Below are 17,415 nucleotides of genomic sequence, written 5' to 3' on the forward strand. Positions count from 1 at the left end.
GCATTTCATCGGTTAGCCCATCAGCAAGAGGAAAACAGACGGTTTTTTCCCCACTCTTCATTGCCACTAACAAAACTTTTACTCATTTTTTCTCTTTAATCTGCCAAATACTCTAGACAAGTTCTTTTTATCAACTGACTGCTTCAGTGCAATATGTGGCTGGCAAAGATTGTCCTGAACTATTCAGTGTTTCTGCCTGGGAATTTACTTTAATCACTGGTCATGTTGTCAAACACATAAAAAACCATTTCAGTGAAGCCCAGTTTCCCCCCCTCTTTTTTTAATGTCATGTTAACTATTGAATATTACTAAGTTTGCCTTTTGCTTTTTAAAATATTTCTGGGATTTAAAAAAAAAATTGTTTTAGCATAGTTCTATTTAATTTCTTGTCAAAGATGATACATTTATTTTTCAAAGGATTGAGTCTTTTGATGGACTTCCATAATAATAATAATAATTCCACAAGTATTAATTGGGTCATTAACAATGGGACTGAGTAATAGTAATACAGAGCTTCAAGATTTGTTTGAAGGAACAATCCATCATATTGATAAGTCCTAAGATGCAGTTGAAGTGCATTTGCAAAACAAGTGACATAGCTTTGGATCTTTCTATATATAGGTATGTTTTGTATACTGTATTATAATACTATTTTATTTGGACTTCACTTGTGGCTGATGAGAGCAGAAATCTAAAATACTTAGATGGCTTTAGTTTGATGACCAGGTGCATTGTGAAGGATCAGCTCAACTGGAAGTTAAAGTATCTTAATTAGGGTGCACATAGTGGTGGGATTCAACCAGTTCGCACCACTTCAGGAGAACCGGTTGTTAACATTCTGAGCAGTGTGGCACACTGGTTGTTGGAAGAAATCATTAGGGCAGAGAACTGGTTGTTACATTATCTGAATCCTACCACTGGGTGCACAGCACATTAATTTGAATGTAAAAAGGTCCTTTGGAGCGTGTGGCATTTGTTTACATATTTCTTCTGCTATTGCATAGATGTCCTTCAATGGCACCACATGATTCCAGGAAAAAACACATTCAGGTTAAGAACTGCAGACAGCTGCTACATGTATGATTCCTTATAGTTCAAAAACCTTTTGTTGCTTTTCAGCCTGAAGCATTGCAGAGTTTTAATATTAATGTCAACATCATACTGTTTCAATTCTACCCAGAAAATAAAATGCCAAATAACATTTGTATTCTGGCAAACTTTTAAACATATTCAAAATTAAGAAACTAAAAATGTAATTTAAGAAATCCAGAAAAACGTCAGAGTGTTGCTTGGGATTGAACAATTCAAAATAAATTACATAGATTACATAGAACTAGATACACATGAGATTATACAGAATTAGAACAGCCTTTGACTTTGGTTTCTAAGCACTGGGGAAAATTCAGTCCCAACAAATTGGGTCAGCATCCATTGAAGAAAATGGAATTACAGTGAGAAAATATATTTGAATTTCAGTATGGTTATTGGTGAGAAACAATGGCTTTGACTGTTCACATTCCTTTTCTCCCAAAGAAAGAATATTAGAGATATTTAGTCCTATATCTGCATTGAAATAATTTAAAAAAGCAGCATTTTGTCAATTAAATGTAGTTTCTTGCTCCTGCTTTGTGTTGAAAATTCTTACTTTGTAGAACAAACTGCCTATAGCCCAGGGCAAAAATCCATGTAATATTTACCATGAGTATATTCTATCTTGTTGGCCTTTTGCAAGAAATTTAACATCTGTCGGAAAAACAACAGAACAAAATATAAAATGCCATAGCACTTACGCATTTCTGCAAACAGCTGCCTCCTTTCTGCCATGGTAGCGCCTCTTTTCCCACAATCTTCAATCATTCTAAGCAAAAAAATATTAAACATACCTTCAGAACCATTTTCAAACTAAGGACATAAAATATATGAAAAGTTCCAGTGCACTGTTTTTCCAATTCTATATTCAATATTTATTTATTTGATTTCTATAGCCTCCCATCTTAACAAATGACTAGACAGCATACAACATAAAACATAAAAACAATTAAAATTATTAAAACAATACAAAATAAATATATATGGCACCAAGTAAAAGTGTTATTATGGATGTTAATATAGCCTGGAAATGCGGGCCAGTCTAAATATGTGGCTGACTTTGCAACTAATCATAATGTTTAAAGCTATTTGAAACTTTTAGATGAAATTATATTGAAATGTGTTCACCATTGGGAAACAAAAGGAAGAACATATAGCTCAGTTTCAGTTTAATTTCAATTCAGTTTAGTTTAGAATGTCGTATGGAGAAAAAATCCATACCTTCCCATACTGGATTATAAACTTCAGATTATAAATTTCAGTCTGATTCCCTTCCTGCATTTCTTTTAACAATCAACATTTATCTATCAGCTGTTTTTTCAGCTATACATTTAACACCAATTCTTGGATATCAGAAAATTGTTCTGTGTTCTTTCATAAGATTTCTTGTAATTGAAAAGTGCTAGTAGCATCTGTCTGTTCTACACATAGATGAGGTACATAGAATGTGGCAGGAAAAAAAGAGCTGCTAGTTTAATCAATTGTGATAATTCAATAACTGTGTGTTCAGTTTTTGCCTTGCAAGAAGGAGGAGGAGGAGAAGGGGAAGGAGAAGGAGAAGAAGGAAAAGATTTTAAAAAAACATTTCTTTGATTAAACTCTATTGATGATGGCAACCTGATAAAAACAGGGTTTTTTTTATTTCACTATAAATAATGAAACAAATTAAATGTTATAATTGGACCCATAATCAAATTATGTTTATTTTACTTTATTGCTCCTGTTGGGGGCTTCTTGTGTGAGAAACATTTTAACTGTTGGCCCATATTATTTTTCTGATTTAAACTTTACCCAGAGTCTATTAATATATATTTATAGTAATATACAAATTCCTATATATTAACATTTTTTCCTCTAGTAGGGTTAAAAACAAATTTAAAGGTGACCAGCAAGAGCAGATAAAAGCTGGCCCATTTGTCAAAGCTAACACTGATTTTAACATCAGATAAAGTGATATTATACTGGAGATCTGGAAATCATATATTTTTCTTTTTTGAAGCAATAGGTTTTGGACAATATAATACATTATGAGTCTACAATAATATGTGTCTATTTATACCGCCTTCATCCATGCATCCAAGAGTGATTAATACAACAGAAACTAGAAACAGAAAAATATTTATTTTGGCTTCTGCCTTCTTCAGCTGTTGTGAAATAGTGGAATGTTCAGTGAATATACTACACAAATTTCTCTGTAATATTCCAAGTATCTATATTAGACAAATGGAAATGTATAATAATTCACACGCTATCAATTTTTATTTATTAAATTAAATTAATAAATTCTGGCAACTGTAAGTATAACGTCATGGTCAGAATAATTCACAAAGTTAACCAACAATATTTAAGGATTTGGTGATAGTGGACATCGATTATATTCCTTCAAATTATTATTCGATTATTTCCTACAGATCAGTCTTCCAAAATAGGCAAATATTTATTTTATATATATGCAATGAATTCTTGTGATAACACAAACTTTATGTCAACATGCTATAAACTAGCTATGTAGTATGGCAATCTGAGAGGATAAACTCTTTATGGCTACTACTATAACAGCCGATGAAATGGGAATATGATTTGAATCATTCACTATAAAAAGAATAAATATGAAGACTCTGAAAATCTTACGTTGGGTTGTATTTAGGAAGAAACAGTACAGTAGATTAGAAAGAGATTAAAGTTGTTTTTTTCATTTATAATACATTAAAAATCATGAAAGGACATCACAATCAAGAAGGTCATCTATCATCTATATGTTTCCAATATGATACAAATTCAATACAAATTAACCTTGTTTTAAAGCACCAAAGCAGTTGTATTAGTATTTCCAGAATTGCTCTAGAAGAGGCTGAGAGGTACAGTATATTTTGAAGTGAAACTGTTTGTTAATGGAGTTACTGTTATCTTCCTTTATAGGTATTTAATGGTTTCTTCTGAGGACTGAAACAATAATTTAAATTATTATTGATCTGAAGAAGTAAATGCCATGTATCATTCCCTCAAGTAGAAAACTCAGGTAGTTAGATTGAAACAAAATGGGCGCTTCTGAAAACAATGAGAGAGATAAATAGCACTTCTAGATAAGCCCATCTGTTAAAAAACAAACAAACAAATGACCGGCCTAAAGTTATTCAGTAAGTTTCCATGGTTGAGGATGAATTTGAACATGTTCTCCTGATCCTGCCTAGAGCATGAATCACTACACCATATTACCTTGGATGATAAGGGCCCCTTTACAGCTTGCTGAATTTTTGGGGAAGGGTGGTACAGCTACAAAGAGAAGAACCCACAGAAGCAGTCATTTTAATATGCAAAAATATATTGCTATTTTTTTTATTACAGAGGCAAGCTGTGTTTTCATTTCTAAATATTTTAAAAAGCAAGCATGGAAACATGAAAAACCATGTAAACCTTTCTGAGAAACAATATGCCATTATTCATTATTTTGAAATTGTTAATATTGTGCAATTCAGCTTTTTCTGATGTTTTATGTGATATAACTTATGCCCTTTCTCTGTATTTCAAAAGCAAAGTGTCAAGATCAATCTCCCTTCATTTGGGTAAGAAATGCCAAGGATAATGTTCACTGAGATGCATTTAGAGATATAGGTCTTTGTGAGACTTGTGGAAATGGATTTTTAAAACTTTTGTTTTCTAGTGACAGCGAAGATTGAACAATACTGTTCCATTTTTTTTTCTGCATCCATTCCTTTTTCTTGAGGACAATTCACGTAGCTGGGCAATGTTACCAACAGCACTTCTACTTAGCAAAAAGGATTTCAAAATTTCCACTTTGCATTTTAATCCAAATATTGATCCCCCCAACTAATGGTGGGCCAAGTTTTTGACACGTCTAGCTGCCCTGAGTCTTCGGAGAAAGGCGGCATATAAATTGAACTAATAAATAATTATTCACAACATTTACATGATCAGGCAAGGGTTGTATAGGGATCAAAACACAGAGCTTTCCTTATAAGATTTTGTTAGCTCAAAAGATGGGCATTTTGTGCAGATTTAGAAAAGTTTTCATCTGAAAAAGAAGCCTTGAACCCAAATTCCTCAGTATCATCAATGCCTCTTTGGCTACACCAGGAGGCTATTGGCTAATTCAAATATAAAGGCTGAGACCCTGCAGAGCTCATAAATCTACGCATCCATGATGATTTAGAGTGACTGCTGGGGTGACGGCTGGGGAAGAAAAGGCTTCTTGGGGAAAAATTAAGCTTCTTTGAGAATAACTCCCTCTTCTGATTATCATCTCTGAAAAATTATGTACTGGCTCTAAGTATAAACTCTGGAGGCAGGATCATAAAAGTTTTCAGTTAACTGAAGACCAATGTTACAGCAACATTCAATTACATTTTTTCTTGCTGTTGTCTCATTCTTGATAATAGGATTTTCATGAATTTAACTGCCTGGATATATTAACCAGTGCAACATGGAACCCATTGAGTATTGTCTGCTCAGTATCTGATTTTCTGTACCTCCTGAATCTTGCTTTGTAGTTGTATTATGGAACAGATATTAAAATATTAACAAAAACTATCTGTTCTAATGGTGCCACCATTCTTAATTTCCTTAGACTGCCCGAGTTGAATTATTGCAGGTTGTTAATTTGCTTCCAGTTTTCAGTTCATTAAGTGTAACCTACCACTCCAGATCCTGAAGTAAATAGTATTCTGCTAACTTATCTAGATGTGCTAGACTTCAACTTTCATTATTCCCAAAAAACAAGGCCAATAGCTAGGCTGCTCAGACTATGATTCATGGAATATATGGTGGACAATGGACAGTGTTATACCTTGATTTAGGACCAAAAGCTATTAAATAGGATATAAATAGGATTCCTGAAATATTTTTCTTATTTTTAGCAATCAGGGGAATTAAGCTCAAATCTGAAACATAAGGACTGTACTGCTATTGGGTACCTAAGAAAAATGTGTAGAAGAATTTAGCTTTGGCCTTGAGAGGAATGCAGGAGAGGTTGCTTATTTGCCGGAAAATAGAAAATGATACTGACTCAAGATAGCCTTACCTTTATCTTATTGTCATTCAAAAGGAGGCAGGGAAAACAGGCTTTAAAGATTCTGTTAATATACCCTTCAACAATAAATAACATTCCTGGAATCATTGGTTTTTTTCCTTTCTTTTCTTGAGCAGCTTTTCCTTGAAGGGCCTTGAAGGACGTATGAACAAGCTGAGTCTATTTAGCACCTTCAATCACAAATTCAGAAACCAGATCAAGAGAATTGTTATGTAAGGAATGAAGGACCTTTAATGGCTTCCTAAGTTGCATGGTTCTTCTGAACTAATTATAGCTTCTTTTCTGACTCACGTTCAATGAGAAAAGCACAGTTCACACTATTAATACCACTTGCTCGGGTTGTGGTCCACAGTGGAAGAAGCTCAGGGACCAGGGTTCAGCTACTGACTCTGTATGCCCAAGAGTGCTGTATACTGTGCCTAGTTCACCTTCAAATTGATACAAACATAGGGAAGGGATTTGCAGTGAAGGACTGGTATAGGAAAAAAGGCTATTGCTGGTTGACGAAGATAAATAAATTAGGACTTCTGGTAATGCTTCCAGGATGGGTTGGTATTTGGTGCTTGGCACAGGAAAAATTAAAAGTGTATCTCTGCTCTGAGTTCGCCTTGAGCAACAGCTGTTCCATCAAAACTACATCAAGCTATAACCAACCTAGAACTACTATATGCTTGTATGCACATGCATGCATGTGTGCATAAAATAAATCCGGAAAAAGAAAACTTTGCATATTAAAGTGCTGTGCTAACTATAACAAAGAAAAAGCAATTAAAATGATAGAAGGCATATTGGGGTTCCTTGTTCCTGCATTTAAAAAGAAAAAAAGAATCTTGTAAATTAATTTTAATCTAATTAAGATTTGACAGATTATTTATTATTCAACATTATTTTTACAATAGCGCAAAAGGCAGAATGATAACAGCATTATTAAGCAGAACATTTATTTATACAGAGACACCATATGGGGATGAGGTGCTAGCATAGAGACAAAAAAATGCATTAATAGACAATAATCTTGCCTGCTAAGGTCATTTTGATGAACTCTTATTACTATAAGCAGTACATAGTGCATTTGAAGGAGAACAAATTTTAACAAAGCAATGCTTATTTTTGCACCCAAAAAATGTTCTCTCCTTCATATTTGCTTTCCAACCTTGTGGAATGGAGGGATATCTTTTAAAGTGTATCTTAGAATTGTCTTTCAGTTGGTGGGGAAGCAAACACAAGAAATGGGAAAAGTCTATGAGTTCATAAGAAAAGTAACCATGGATGTTGTTTTTGTTGTTTTGAAAAAAATAAGTGTTTGCATGACATTGCATTAGATAGAAAGACTTTTGTCAAATTACCCCTTATATTTAGCACTGGGCTAGAGTGTGTGCACAGTATCAAGAAGCGTATATTGTTTTCCCCTTTCCTTTCTTTCACTTTCTGATCAAGTAAGGTTTTTTGTTTGTTTTGGTTACAAACCTGGTCTTTTTTATAGCGAAGAAGGGATTGGACAAGCATCAGTCTGAAATGGTGTATGATTGGACTAAAAGGGGGTTGGACTAGAAGACCTCCAAGGTCCCTTCCAACTCTATTTTTCTGTTCTGTTATTCTGTAGCAATTTTGGGTGGGGAGTGATTTTCATTCTCTTTTCCTTTATGTCAAATCAGCAGAAATGAAGACAATCACAGATCACTTTCGAACTGCTTCTGGGGTTTGAAAGGGTTGATGAATGAAAATGATGGCAGTACAGAAATGCCCTAATTATGCTATGCAAACCAGAGCAAACTCAGACTTCTAACTTCAGTCAACTGACTTTATACAGTAAATAAAGCAAACTGAATTTAAAGGGGGACTCAGCTGGATTCTAGATCTTGTCTCCTGACCAGCTGCTTTTATTGCTGACCTATCCTGCAAACTGTAACTAAAACAGACCAAGAAGGCACTTGCATGGGGTTGCAAACAAAATCTAGCAACAATATAAATGAAAATGTCAGCAGTACACACCACTACTACAAGAAGACAGACTGATCATCAGGCAGTTAGTTTCTAGGTCAAAAATTTTATTTATTTATAACCTTTGTTATTTTTCCCAGAAGGAAATCCAAGAAGGAATGCAACTTGAAGCATATAACAAATATAAGCAGTAGAAATGTAAGGCAACATGTGACACCACCATAGCAGCAATATAACCTAATTGCAAGGGACAGATCATAGCCAAAGGAGATTTTTGGAATGCGGTAAATAGATAATGTTGTTCACAATAAAAGGGCAGCATCCTTTAACACGGGATCTCATTTTGTCTCTCTTTAAAAGAAATAACAAATCCATTGGCCTCTCCAAATATTATTGTGCACAGAATTAACACTAAAAGGACGAATTAAGTGATATACATAGTTTGCCTTCTCCCACTGATGGAGGATGTTGTCAAAATATTCCACAGTCCTCAAAACCTTCAGATTCAGGCAATGTTATCTCAAAATCCTAGGGCAAATTAATTCTGCAGCTGTAAGCTGCAGCTGAGCTCAGTGAGCAGAGGGCACTTTGTGCCTTTTCCCTTCACCTTCTGTAGCATCCACTTAATATTGTCAGCGAAAAAGAAAGAAAGAAAAAAAAACAGCTGCAGGTCAATGTTTCTTCTGCCATTGAACATAGATTGCAAGAACTCCTCTTCTATGGGAGTCAGAGGAAATCTGAAAGGGAAGAAGTTTAGGAATGGAAGATCCTGACACCCAGATTTGGCTAATTGCAAGGAAGAAGCAAATTATTCATGCTCTCAGTTTTTAAGAACTCAGAAATGAAAATCCTCAAACTGCCACACAATCAATTATTTCTGATGGAACAGATTATTTCTTCCCCATCATCAACATTAAATTGGTGTGTTTAGTTCTCTGCTACACTGTAATCCCTTGTATAAAAGTACGAAGACAATGAATGTCTTGCTGATAATATAGAAGTGAATTGCTATACTCCTACTGCTACATTTTTCCTTTGAGCTTGGTATTACTGTGAGGGGGTAGGTATTGTAGTTCTCAACCCTTGGAGGAAAAATGAATTTCAATGATTAGTCATTGAAATATTGCTGATTATGTTACAGGTAGTCAACGGTTACAGGTAGGTAACAGTTCCTTTAGTGACCGTTCAAGGTTACAACGGCAGTGAAAAAAGTGACTTATGACCATTTTTCAGAGTTATGACATTTGAAGCATCACCATGATCATGTGATCAAAATTCAGATGCTTGGCAACTGGTTCATATTTATGACTGTTGCTGTGTCCCAAGGTTACGTGATCACCTTTTGCAACCTTCTGACAAGTAATTCAACAGGGAAGCCAGATTCACCTAACAACCAGGTTACTAATTTATCAACTGCTGTGATTCACTGAACAATTGTGGCAAGAAAGGTCGTAAAATGGGGCAAGACTCACTTAACAAATGTCTCACTTAACAACAGAAATTTTGGGCTCAATTGTGATTATAAGTTGAGGACTACCTTTATATCATTGTTGATACTCAGTTTATGTGATCTTCTTGTAGGAACTGAATATATGATTTGCAGTCTGAATCATTTGATAATTTTTCAATTCTGGCCTTGATTAAATTATTTCAAATAGCTTGCTATTGAGCAGCTAAAATCAAGCCTTCAGTTCCTTTTTTTAATATTCCACTTGTAAGTTATTGCCCGGTTTTAACTTTCTTTACTTACCCCAATATTTTTTTAAAAAAATGACCATGTACTGCTTTTCCTTGTCAGTGTTTGGTTCATGTTTTTATTTCATTATTTCAGAGTTAATGTTTTGTTTCCTGTACCATTCAGTAAGTTCCATTTTTTAACTTGCATTAATGCTTCTTGGCTGTCTTTTACGTATTTAGCCAGTTTTTTCTTCAACAGTCTGTTCAACCGTAAACGTCTGCCTTCATTTCTGGGGGACAGGTATAATCTATCAATATTACTTCAGAGATATAATGCATAATGAATAGTTATGAGTTTTCTTGTTTTTTGATAACAAACTTTCCAGGTCATGTTATCTCCAGTTAATAATTCCAGCTGTACTTTGTATTATAGATATGGCCCGGGTATTAAGGATTTTGATGATGTTTCCACTGTTCAATTTTGTCGTTAGTCATTTTCTCACACTTTGGTTATATTCTTTACTAATCACGTTTTAACCAATCCATGGGAAATGTTTATTTTTATTTATTTTTATTAAACAAATTTATATAGCTGCTTAACTCACACATTCCAGGCAGCTTACAACATTAAAAACAACATAAAAATTCACACACACACAGTTATCCAACTGTAAAATGCCCAGTTATTTCTAGGCTACATCCTGATGAATCCAAATGATTTGACCATTCAGCATTTTAATTCTATTAGTGTTCATGACTTTTTTCTGGTTTGTTGCAACTGTAGCAGATTTCTTTAGGCCAAATTCCATTACTCTATCTGTGCCAAAAATTCTTATAGTATATGTCAGTGAATTAAAAGAATCTAAAGAAATAAATCATGAAAGCTCACAAGATATCATAGTTTTCCTTTCGAACCTACAATGCAAAAATATGTTCAGGGAGAGAGAGATGTTGACTTGGCTAAATATAGCAAACTTACATTATCCTTGCGATAGTGATATCTAAAATTTGAGATATTTTTCACGGCTCATCTAGTACCTGTTTGATTTTTAAAATACTTTAAAAATAGGCTATTCTACATTTTTTCCCATAAGAAAAGGATATTGTTATAGTTTAGTTGTGTATGTATAAATTATAGCTTAAAACATACCTCACAATGCAGTTGTGCAAAACATATGAATGACTTACAAGAAGCACCTCTCTTTGAATTGCTAAAGTAGCGGTATCTTTCGCAAAGCTTCCAAAGCTGCCCCCAGCTGTCTGTGCATCTACTCTAATGATGTGAAGAGAAATGCTTTATTCATGTTCAGGTTCATGGCAAAAACATTCTTTCAAATGCAACGTGAAGCAAACAGTGTTGTGAGAAAACAAAAATGATAGTGCCACAAATATTTGCTACGTTGTGTCAGCTTGCATCTTTCAACATTTAAAAGCCAGGCTTACCCACTATTGGAGGAATCAAAGCTTTTGCAAGACATTAAAAAGGGCAATGGTGTTTCTTTTTGAGGACAGTGCAGAAATTAAATAAATAAATGTGTTGCAAGTAACAGACTTCTGTTTGCCCTCCCACAACAGCTGTGGTACAATCACTCCAGGGAAAGTTCATGCATCATTATGTCAGCTTACTTTTCTGTATCTTTATGTCACATTATTTAGGATTGGAAATGATAGGCTGCTTTAAAAAGAGAGGAAATTAACTGAATGGCCATCATGTAGCCAGTCATTTGGGTTACCCATTTCGATAAATTCTATGTCTGATAGCTATGGTGAAATGTATAGGCAAACAGTATTAATAAATTTACAAAATGAAAAAAGATACCAATATTGAAAATCATTCTCTCTTTGAACAGAAAATTGTGAATGACAAGCACTCTATATCAGCACAACATTTTATGTGTAGATTTATATGAAAATGATACTGGGGAAAATACTCTGTAGTGTCTATAGCAAACTGTGATTTTTTTTTAACATGACATTTTTTTCAGAACCCTCCTCCTCCAAAGCCTGTGCTAAAACTTTTCAGATCTTTTACTGCTGGTAGTATAAGAATTCACAATTCCTCAGGTTGATGATTAAGCCTCCATTGGTAAAGACCTAAATATAAAAATGTGTTTTCTGAGCAGCATTTGCTGTAAAACTAGCATACAGTTGCAAGAAAAAGTATGTGAACTCCTTGGGATTACGTGGAGTTTTGCATGAATTGGTCATAAAATGTGCTCTGAATTTCATATAAGTCACAACAATAGAAAAACACAATCTGCTTAAAATAATACTACACAAACATTAGATGTTGCCATGGTTTAATTGAACATAACATGTAAACATTCACAGTGCAGGGAGGAAAAAGTATGTGAGCCCCTAGCCTAATGACTTCTTCAAGAGCTAATTGGAGCCAGGAGTGAGCCAACCTTGACTCCAATCAGTGTGATGATATTGGATGTGTTACTGACAGCTGTCCTGCCCTTTAAAAACACACACCTGTTTTGGGTTTACTGGTTTCAAGAAGCACTGTCTGATGTGAACCATGCCTCGCAGAAAAGAGCTCTCAGAAGACCTAAAATCAAGAATTGTTGACTTGCATGAAGCTGGAAAGGGTTACAAAAGTATCTCCAAAAGTCTTGATGTTCATGTGTCCATGGTAAGACAGACTGTCTACAAATGGAGAAAGTTTAGCACTGTTGCTACTCTCCCTCGGCGTGGTCGTCCTGTAAAAATGACTGCAAGAGTACAGCGCAAAATGCTTCATGAGGTAAAGAAGAATCCTAGAGTGTCAGCTAAAGACCTACAGAAATCTCTGGCACATGCTAACATTTTTGTTGACACATCTACAATAAGGAAAACATTAAACAAGAATGGAATACATGGAGGACATCACGGAGGAAGCCATTGCTGTCCAAAAAAAATATTGCAGCACGTTTGAAGTTTACAAAAGAGCACCTGGATGTTCCACAGCACTACTGGCAAAATATACTGTGGACAGATGAAACCAAAATTGAGTTGTTTGGGAAGAACACACAACACTATGTGTGGAGAAAAAAAGGCACAGCACACCAACATCAAAACCTCATCCCCACTGTAAAACATGGCGGAGGGAGCATCATGGTTTGGGGCTGCTTTGCTGCCTCAGGGCCTGGACGGATTGTTGTCATTGATGGGAAAATGAATTCCAGAGTTTATCAAGACATTTTGCAGGAAAACGTACGACCATCTGTCTGCCAACTGAAGCTCCACAGAGGATGGGTGATGCAACAGGACAATGACCCAAAGCATACAAGTAATTCAACAAAAAAAAATGGCTTCAACAGCACAGAATACGCCTTCTGGAGTGGCCCAGTCAGAGTTCTGACCTTAACCCGACTGAAATGCTGTGGCATGACCTTAAGAGAGCAATTCACACCAGACATCCCAAGAATATTGCTACACTGAAACAGTTTTGTGAAGAGGAGTGGTCCAAAATTACTCCAGATCGTTGTGCAGGTCTGATCTGCAACTACAGGAAACGTTGGGTTGAGGTTATTGCTGCCAAAGGAGGGTCAACCAGTTATTAAGTCCAAAGGTTCACATACTTTTTCCTCCCTGCACTGTGAATGTTTACATGTTATGTTCAATTAAACCATGGCAACATCTAATGTTTCTGTAGTATTATTTTAAGCAGACTGTGTTTTTCTATTGTTGTGACTTAGATGAAGTTCACAGCACATTTTATGACCAATTCATGCAAAACTCCACGTAATCCCAAGAGGTTAACATACTTTTTCTTGCAACTGTAGAATTAAAATACCCAGTTTTGGGTGGCTTGAAGGGGCAGCAGAGAAAGGGCCCTAAGCATGACTTGAGAGCTGTGCTGTCACATTTATTCAAACTAAATAACAGCAACCAAAGACCCCTTTTGTCCCAAGCTCTTAAGGCTGATTTAAGAGTTGCTGGCAACTGCCTGTAGCTATCGCTGCATACCTATGCTGCCAAGAGGTTGATGGGTAAGGATAGGCTGCACATGGCTGCAACTGGGCTGACAAAAACACCTTCCAAATCTTAGCTGCACATTGTGAGAAGATGCACATCCTGCATGCCGATTTGTTGATCTGATTTCTTGTTCTGTGCTTTGCTGTTTGAGTGCTCCCTAGCCAGAACATTACATTTGCAGAAATATAAATGGAAGATCTATGCAGCCTGCCCCCAATGATAAATGCATACTTTCCTTTGCCTGCTGTGCCAGAGAATTCTTATCAAGTACTTAGGAGCCAAGGGCTTGGCAGTACAAGCTCTGGTCCTAGTGACCAACCCAGATTCGATCTTGCATCATTATCCTGGGACACATATATTTGCCTTAATTTGCCAGAGAAGTCTGCGCAACCCTTTAGCAGTGGCAAAGCAATCTCTGCTCTTTGTCCTTTGAGTCTATTATCAAACTTCTCCCATTTTTCCTTCTAACAGGAACGTTCCCCCTTCTTAATATTGGCCTGATGTACTTTGTTCTTTCCTTTTGAATGGCTGGGGCATACTCATAAAAAGACAATTCCTAACCATCAGAGTAGAAAATCTAATTATGTCATACAGATCCAAAAAGGCAGACACAAAGGAAGTGCAAAGGAGAAAGACACCAGTACACAAGGTATTGTTTCTCTCTTTGCCTTTTGCCATGCAGAAAATATATCCGTCATTTTCTCCTTCAGGAGAAAACAGCAAATGCCCTTGAAAACTCTAAACATTTGTTTTCAATTGTAAACAGACAGCAGTTTGATACCCTGAATTAAAATAAACACAATTAAATATTAATATTATGTAATTGAAAAAAATAAATTATCCCCATGTAGCAATTCACTTTCTACTAAACTTTATATCTTAGTGTTTATTTGGTGCTTATCCTTTTCGCTATTCATAATAACCTCACAATACTCCATCCTAAAATGGAAAGTGGTGTTTTAATGTGGTTCTTAAGAAACACAAGTAGTGATCACGTTAAGATGAATGATTACAGGTAAATTACGTTTGTAAAAATCCATGCTGGTTTTTTTGTCTAAGGAGGAGAATTATAACTGATTTTTTTTTTTTTTGCTGATGGAAACAATTTTTTCCCCTAAAAATATATCTATGATTATTTCATTTATTTACCTGATTTTTAGTGCTGACCAACTCCAAGTAACAAATCCTCCACTTTTAATTCTGAGTCAAAATCCTGTTCAAACTTAGCACATGTTCAGATTTCATCTCTTTAATGCCAGTATACTGAAACAGTGTCTCTAAAAACAACTCAAAAATAAAAGCACTATGCTGTAGCACTTGCTTTAAATCACTCAATTAAATTTAACGTTTTTAAAAATACAAATTTATAACAAGGGCCACTTTCTACTCAAAACAAGATCCTGATGATTTCATACAATGGAATTAATGGTTGCTTTTCTATAATTTGCTTGTTTTAAAATTTCCTTACATTTCCACCAACTGATCTGTATTATAAAAATGATATATGGCACTATACAGTAAAGAGTGACAAATATGCTTCAGATAGTGTCCTTTGCTTGAAGAAATTGGGTAGTACTTTTTTCTGATTATAAGGTGAAAGTTTTTGTGACCTATAGCTCATGATGAAATTTTTTATACTTGGAAAAAGTATTATCAGACACAACCCTTCTCTTATGTCCCATAGTTACGTTCTTCTGTACAGTTGAGACCTATCCTGTATACTCATATATCTTCTTGGTCCTCTAAATCAGGAGTCACCAACCTTTCGGAACTCAGGGACCACTAAGTTCATAATTTTAAATCCTGTGAACCACTAATATGATCTGCCTAGTGACCGGCTGGGTAGGTGTGGCTAGGTAGTCATGTGACTAGGTGGGCGTGGCCAACTCCTTGCCTCCCTGCCCAGGCTCCTTAGGGCCCCAACAGGAAGCAGTTGTTGGAGCTAAGCAGCCACCACGAGAAAGAGTTGGCAAAACAGCTCAGTTCAAATTGAATTTGACCGAGAAGAAGGCTTACTGAGGACTACAAGCATAGCAGTGGTAGGTTCCTCCCGGTTCAGCCAACTGGTAGCGGTGATGATATGATGTCACCGAATCGGTTTTCTTTGTTCGGGAGCTGGGCCCTCCCACCCCGCCTGCGTTATTCTTACCTTTTATTTGGCCCTGCCCCCAATCTATTCGCTGCCTCCCGAGTCCCAGCTGATGGCTAGAAAGAAAAAACTGTTTAAACTCTTGCCGCGGGGCTTCAAAGGGCCGGCCTATAGCTGATCAATGTTAAAAGGCAGTGTGGTGGTAGACCGGTGCCTCAAAAAACAAATGGAATGACCAGTGCCTCCAAAAACAAATAGGTAGACCAGGACGCTCAAAAAACAAATGGGTAGACCAGGGCGCTCCAAGAACAAATGGGTAGACCGGTACAGCTCTGCAAGCAGTTAAAAGCCTGGTAGACCAGTACCTCTGCTAAATCCTAAAGAATTGTCACATGACCATCAAACCACACCCACAAAATAAGCCATGCCCACAGAACCGGTAGTAAAAATTTTTAGAACCCACCCCTGGAGTATAGGCTTTCCAAGTAGAGGGAACACCTGCGGGAGTGCAACGCCAGGTACTGGCACCTGGAGGCTCAGCAGGCTGATTTGGTCAGCCAGTTCCAGGCCATGATGCAGTCCCACTGGAACAAGGCTTTCGGCTCTTCCCCACCAGCAGCACTTCCCTCCAGCCTTCGCCTAAAACCCTGCACCAGGAGGCCAAAGCAGATCCCAAGTCGGAATTTCTGCCCCCCTCCAACCCACACAAAAAGACCTCGAAGGGGGAGACTCTGAAGCAACACAAATGTTCATTGCACGTATCTGGCGCAGAGGCCATAGTTTGAGGACTCCTGATTTAGTGCAATATTAAAAATGCAAATAATTTTTCTGCAGACCACCAAAATTTTCTTGCGGACCACCAGTGGTCCACGGACCACCAGTTGGTGACCATTGCTCTAAATCTTACCAATTATATTGGCCCATTTTTGGGCTCACTGTAAAAAAATGGTACAAAATCCCAAATGGGTATTGTGTGTGTATGTGTGTGTTTTCCATCCTTAAAGTTCCAAGATAAAAGTTCAAGTTCATTTTTATCTATCCGTTTGCCTTTTGCATGGATGCTAGCTATAGATATAAAAACAATTGTAATTGATATTGCTGCCAAGTCGAATATCTGAAAATATTAAATTTAAAAGATAAGCAGATAAATGCCAATTTACAGGTAGTCCTTGACTTACAACAGTTTATTTAGTGACCGTTCAAATTTACAACTGCACTGAAAAAAATGACTTACAATCATTTGGTCGATGGCCGTTATATTATCCCCATGGTCATGTGATTTACATTAACATGCTTGACAATTGATTCATATTTATGACGGCTGCACTGTCCCGCGGTCATGTGATCATCTTTTGTGACCTTTTCAGAAGCAAAATCAAAGGGAAACCAGATTTACTTAAGAACCATGTTACTAATTTAACAACAGCAGTGATTCACTTAATAAATATTGCAAGAAAAGTCGCAAATTAGGGCAAAATTCACTTAACAAATTTCTCATTTAGCAACCTAAATTCTGGGCTCAATTGTGGTTGTAAGTCAAGGACTACCTGTATTTCTGAAATTTAACTAAATATAAAAGTTCTCCATAAAATTTAAATTCATATTAACA

The 17,415-nt window shown here is 36.2% G+C and overlaps 1 protein-coding gene across 7 annotated transcripts in view; it reads right to left on the reverse strand.

Annotated features, from left to right (window-relative positions):
• DTNA (dystrobrevin alpha) overlaps nt 1-17,415 on the reverse strand; it is a 159,899-nt gene that overhangs the window by 71,927 nt on the left and 70,557 nt on the right. For all 7 annotated transcript variants that reach the window (XM_070940559.1, XM_070940560.1, XM_070940558.1 and 4 more), the window contains one exon: nt 1,791-1,858. In XM_070940559.1, coding sequence (XP_070796660.1) covers nt 1,791-1,858 — 68 coding nt within the window. The remainder of the gene's footprint in view (nt 1-1,790; nt 1,859-17,415) is intronic.

Source organism: Pituophis catenifer, unplaced genomic scaffold, assembly GCF_029215685.1.
Source record: "Pituophis catenifer annectens isolate HBS135680 unplaced genomic scaffold, rPitCat1.0.hap2 SCAF_3, whole genome shotgun sequence".
In the NCBI taxonomy this organism is placed as follows: domain Eukaryota; kingdom Metazoa; phylum Chordata; class Lepidosauria; order Squamata; family Colubridae; genus Pituophis; species Pituophis catenifer.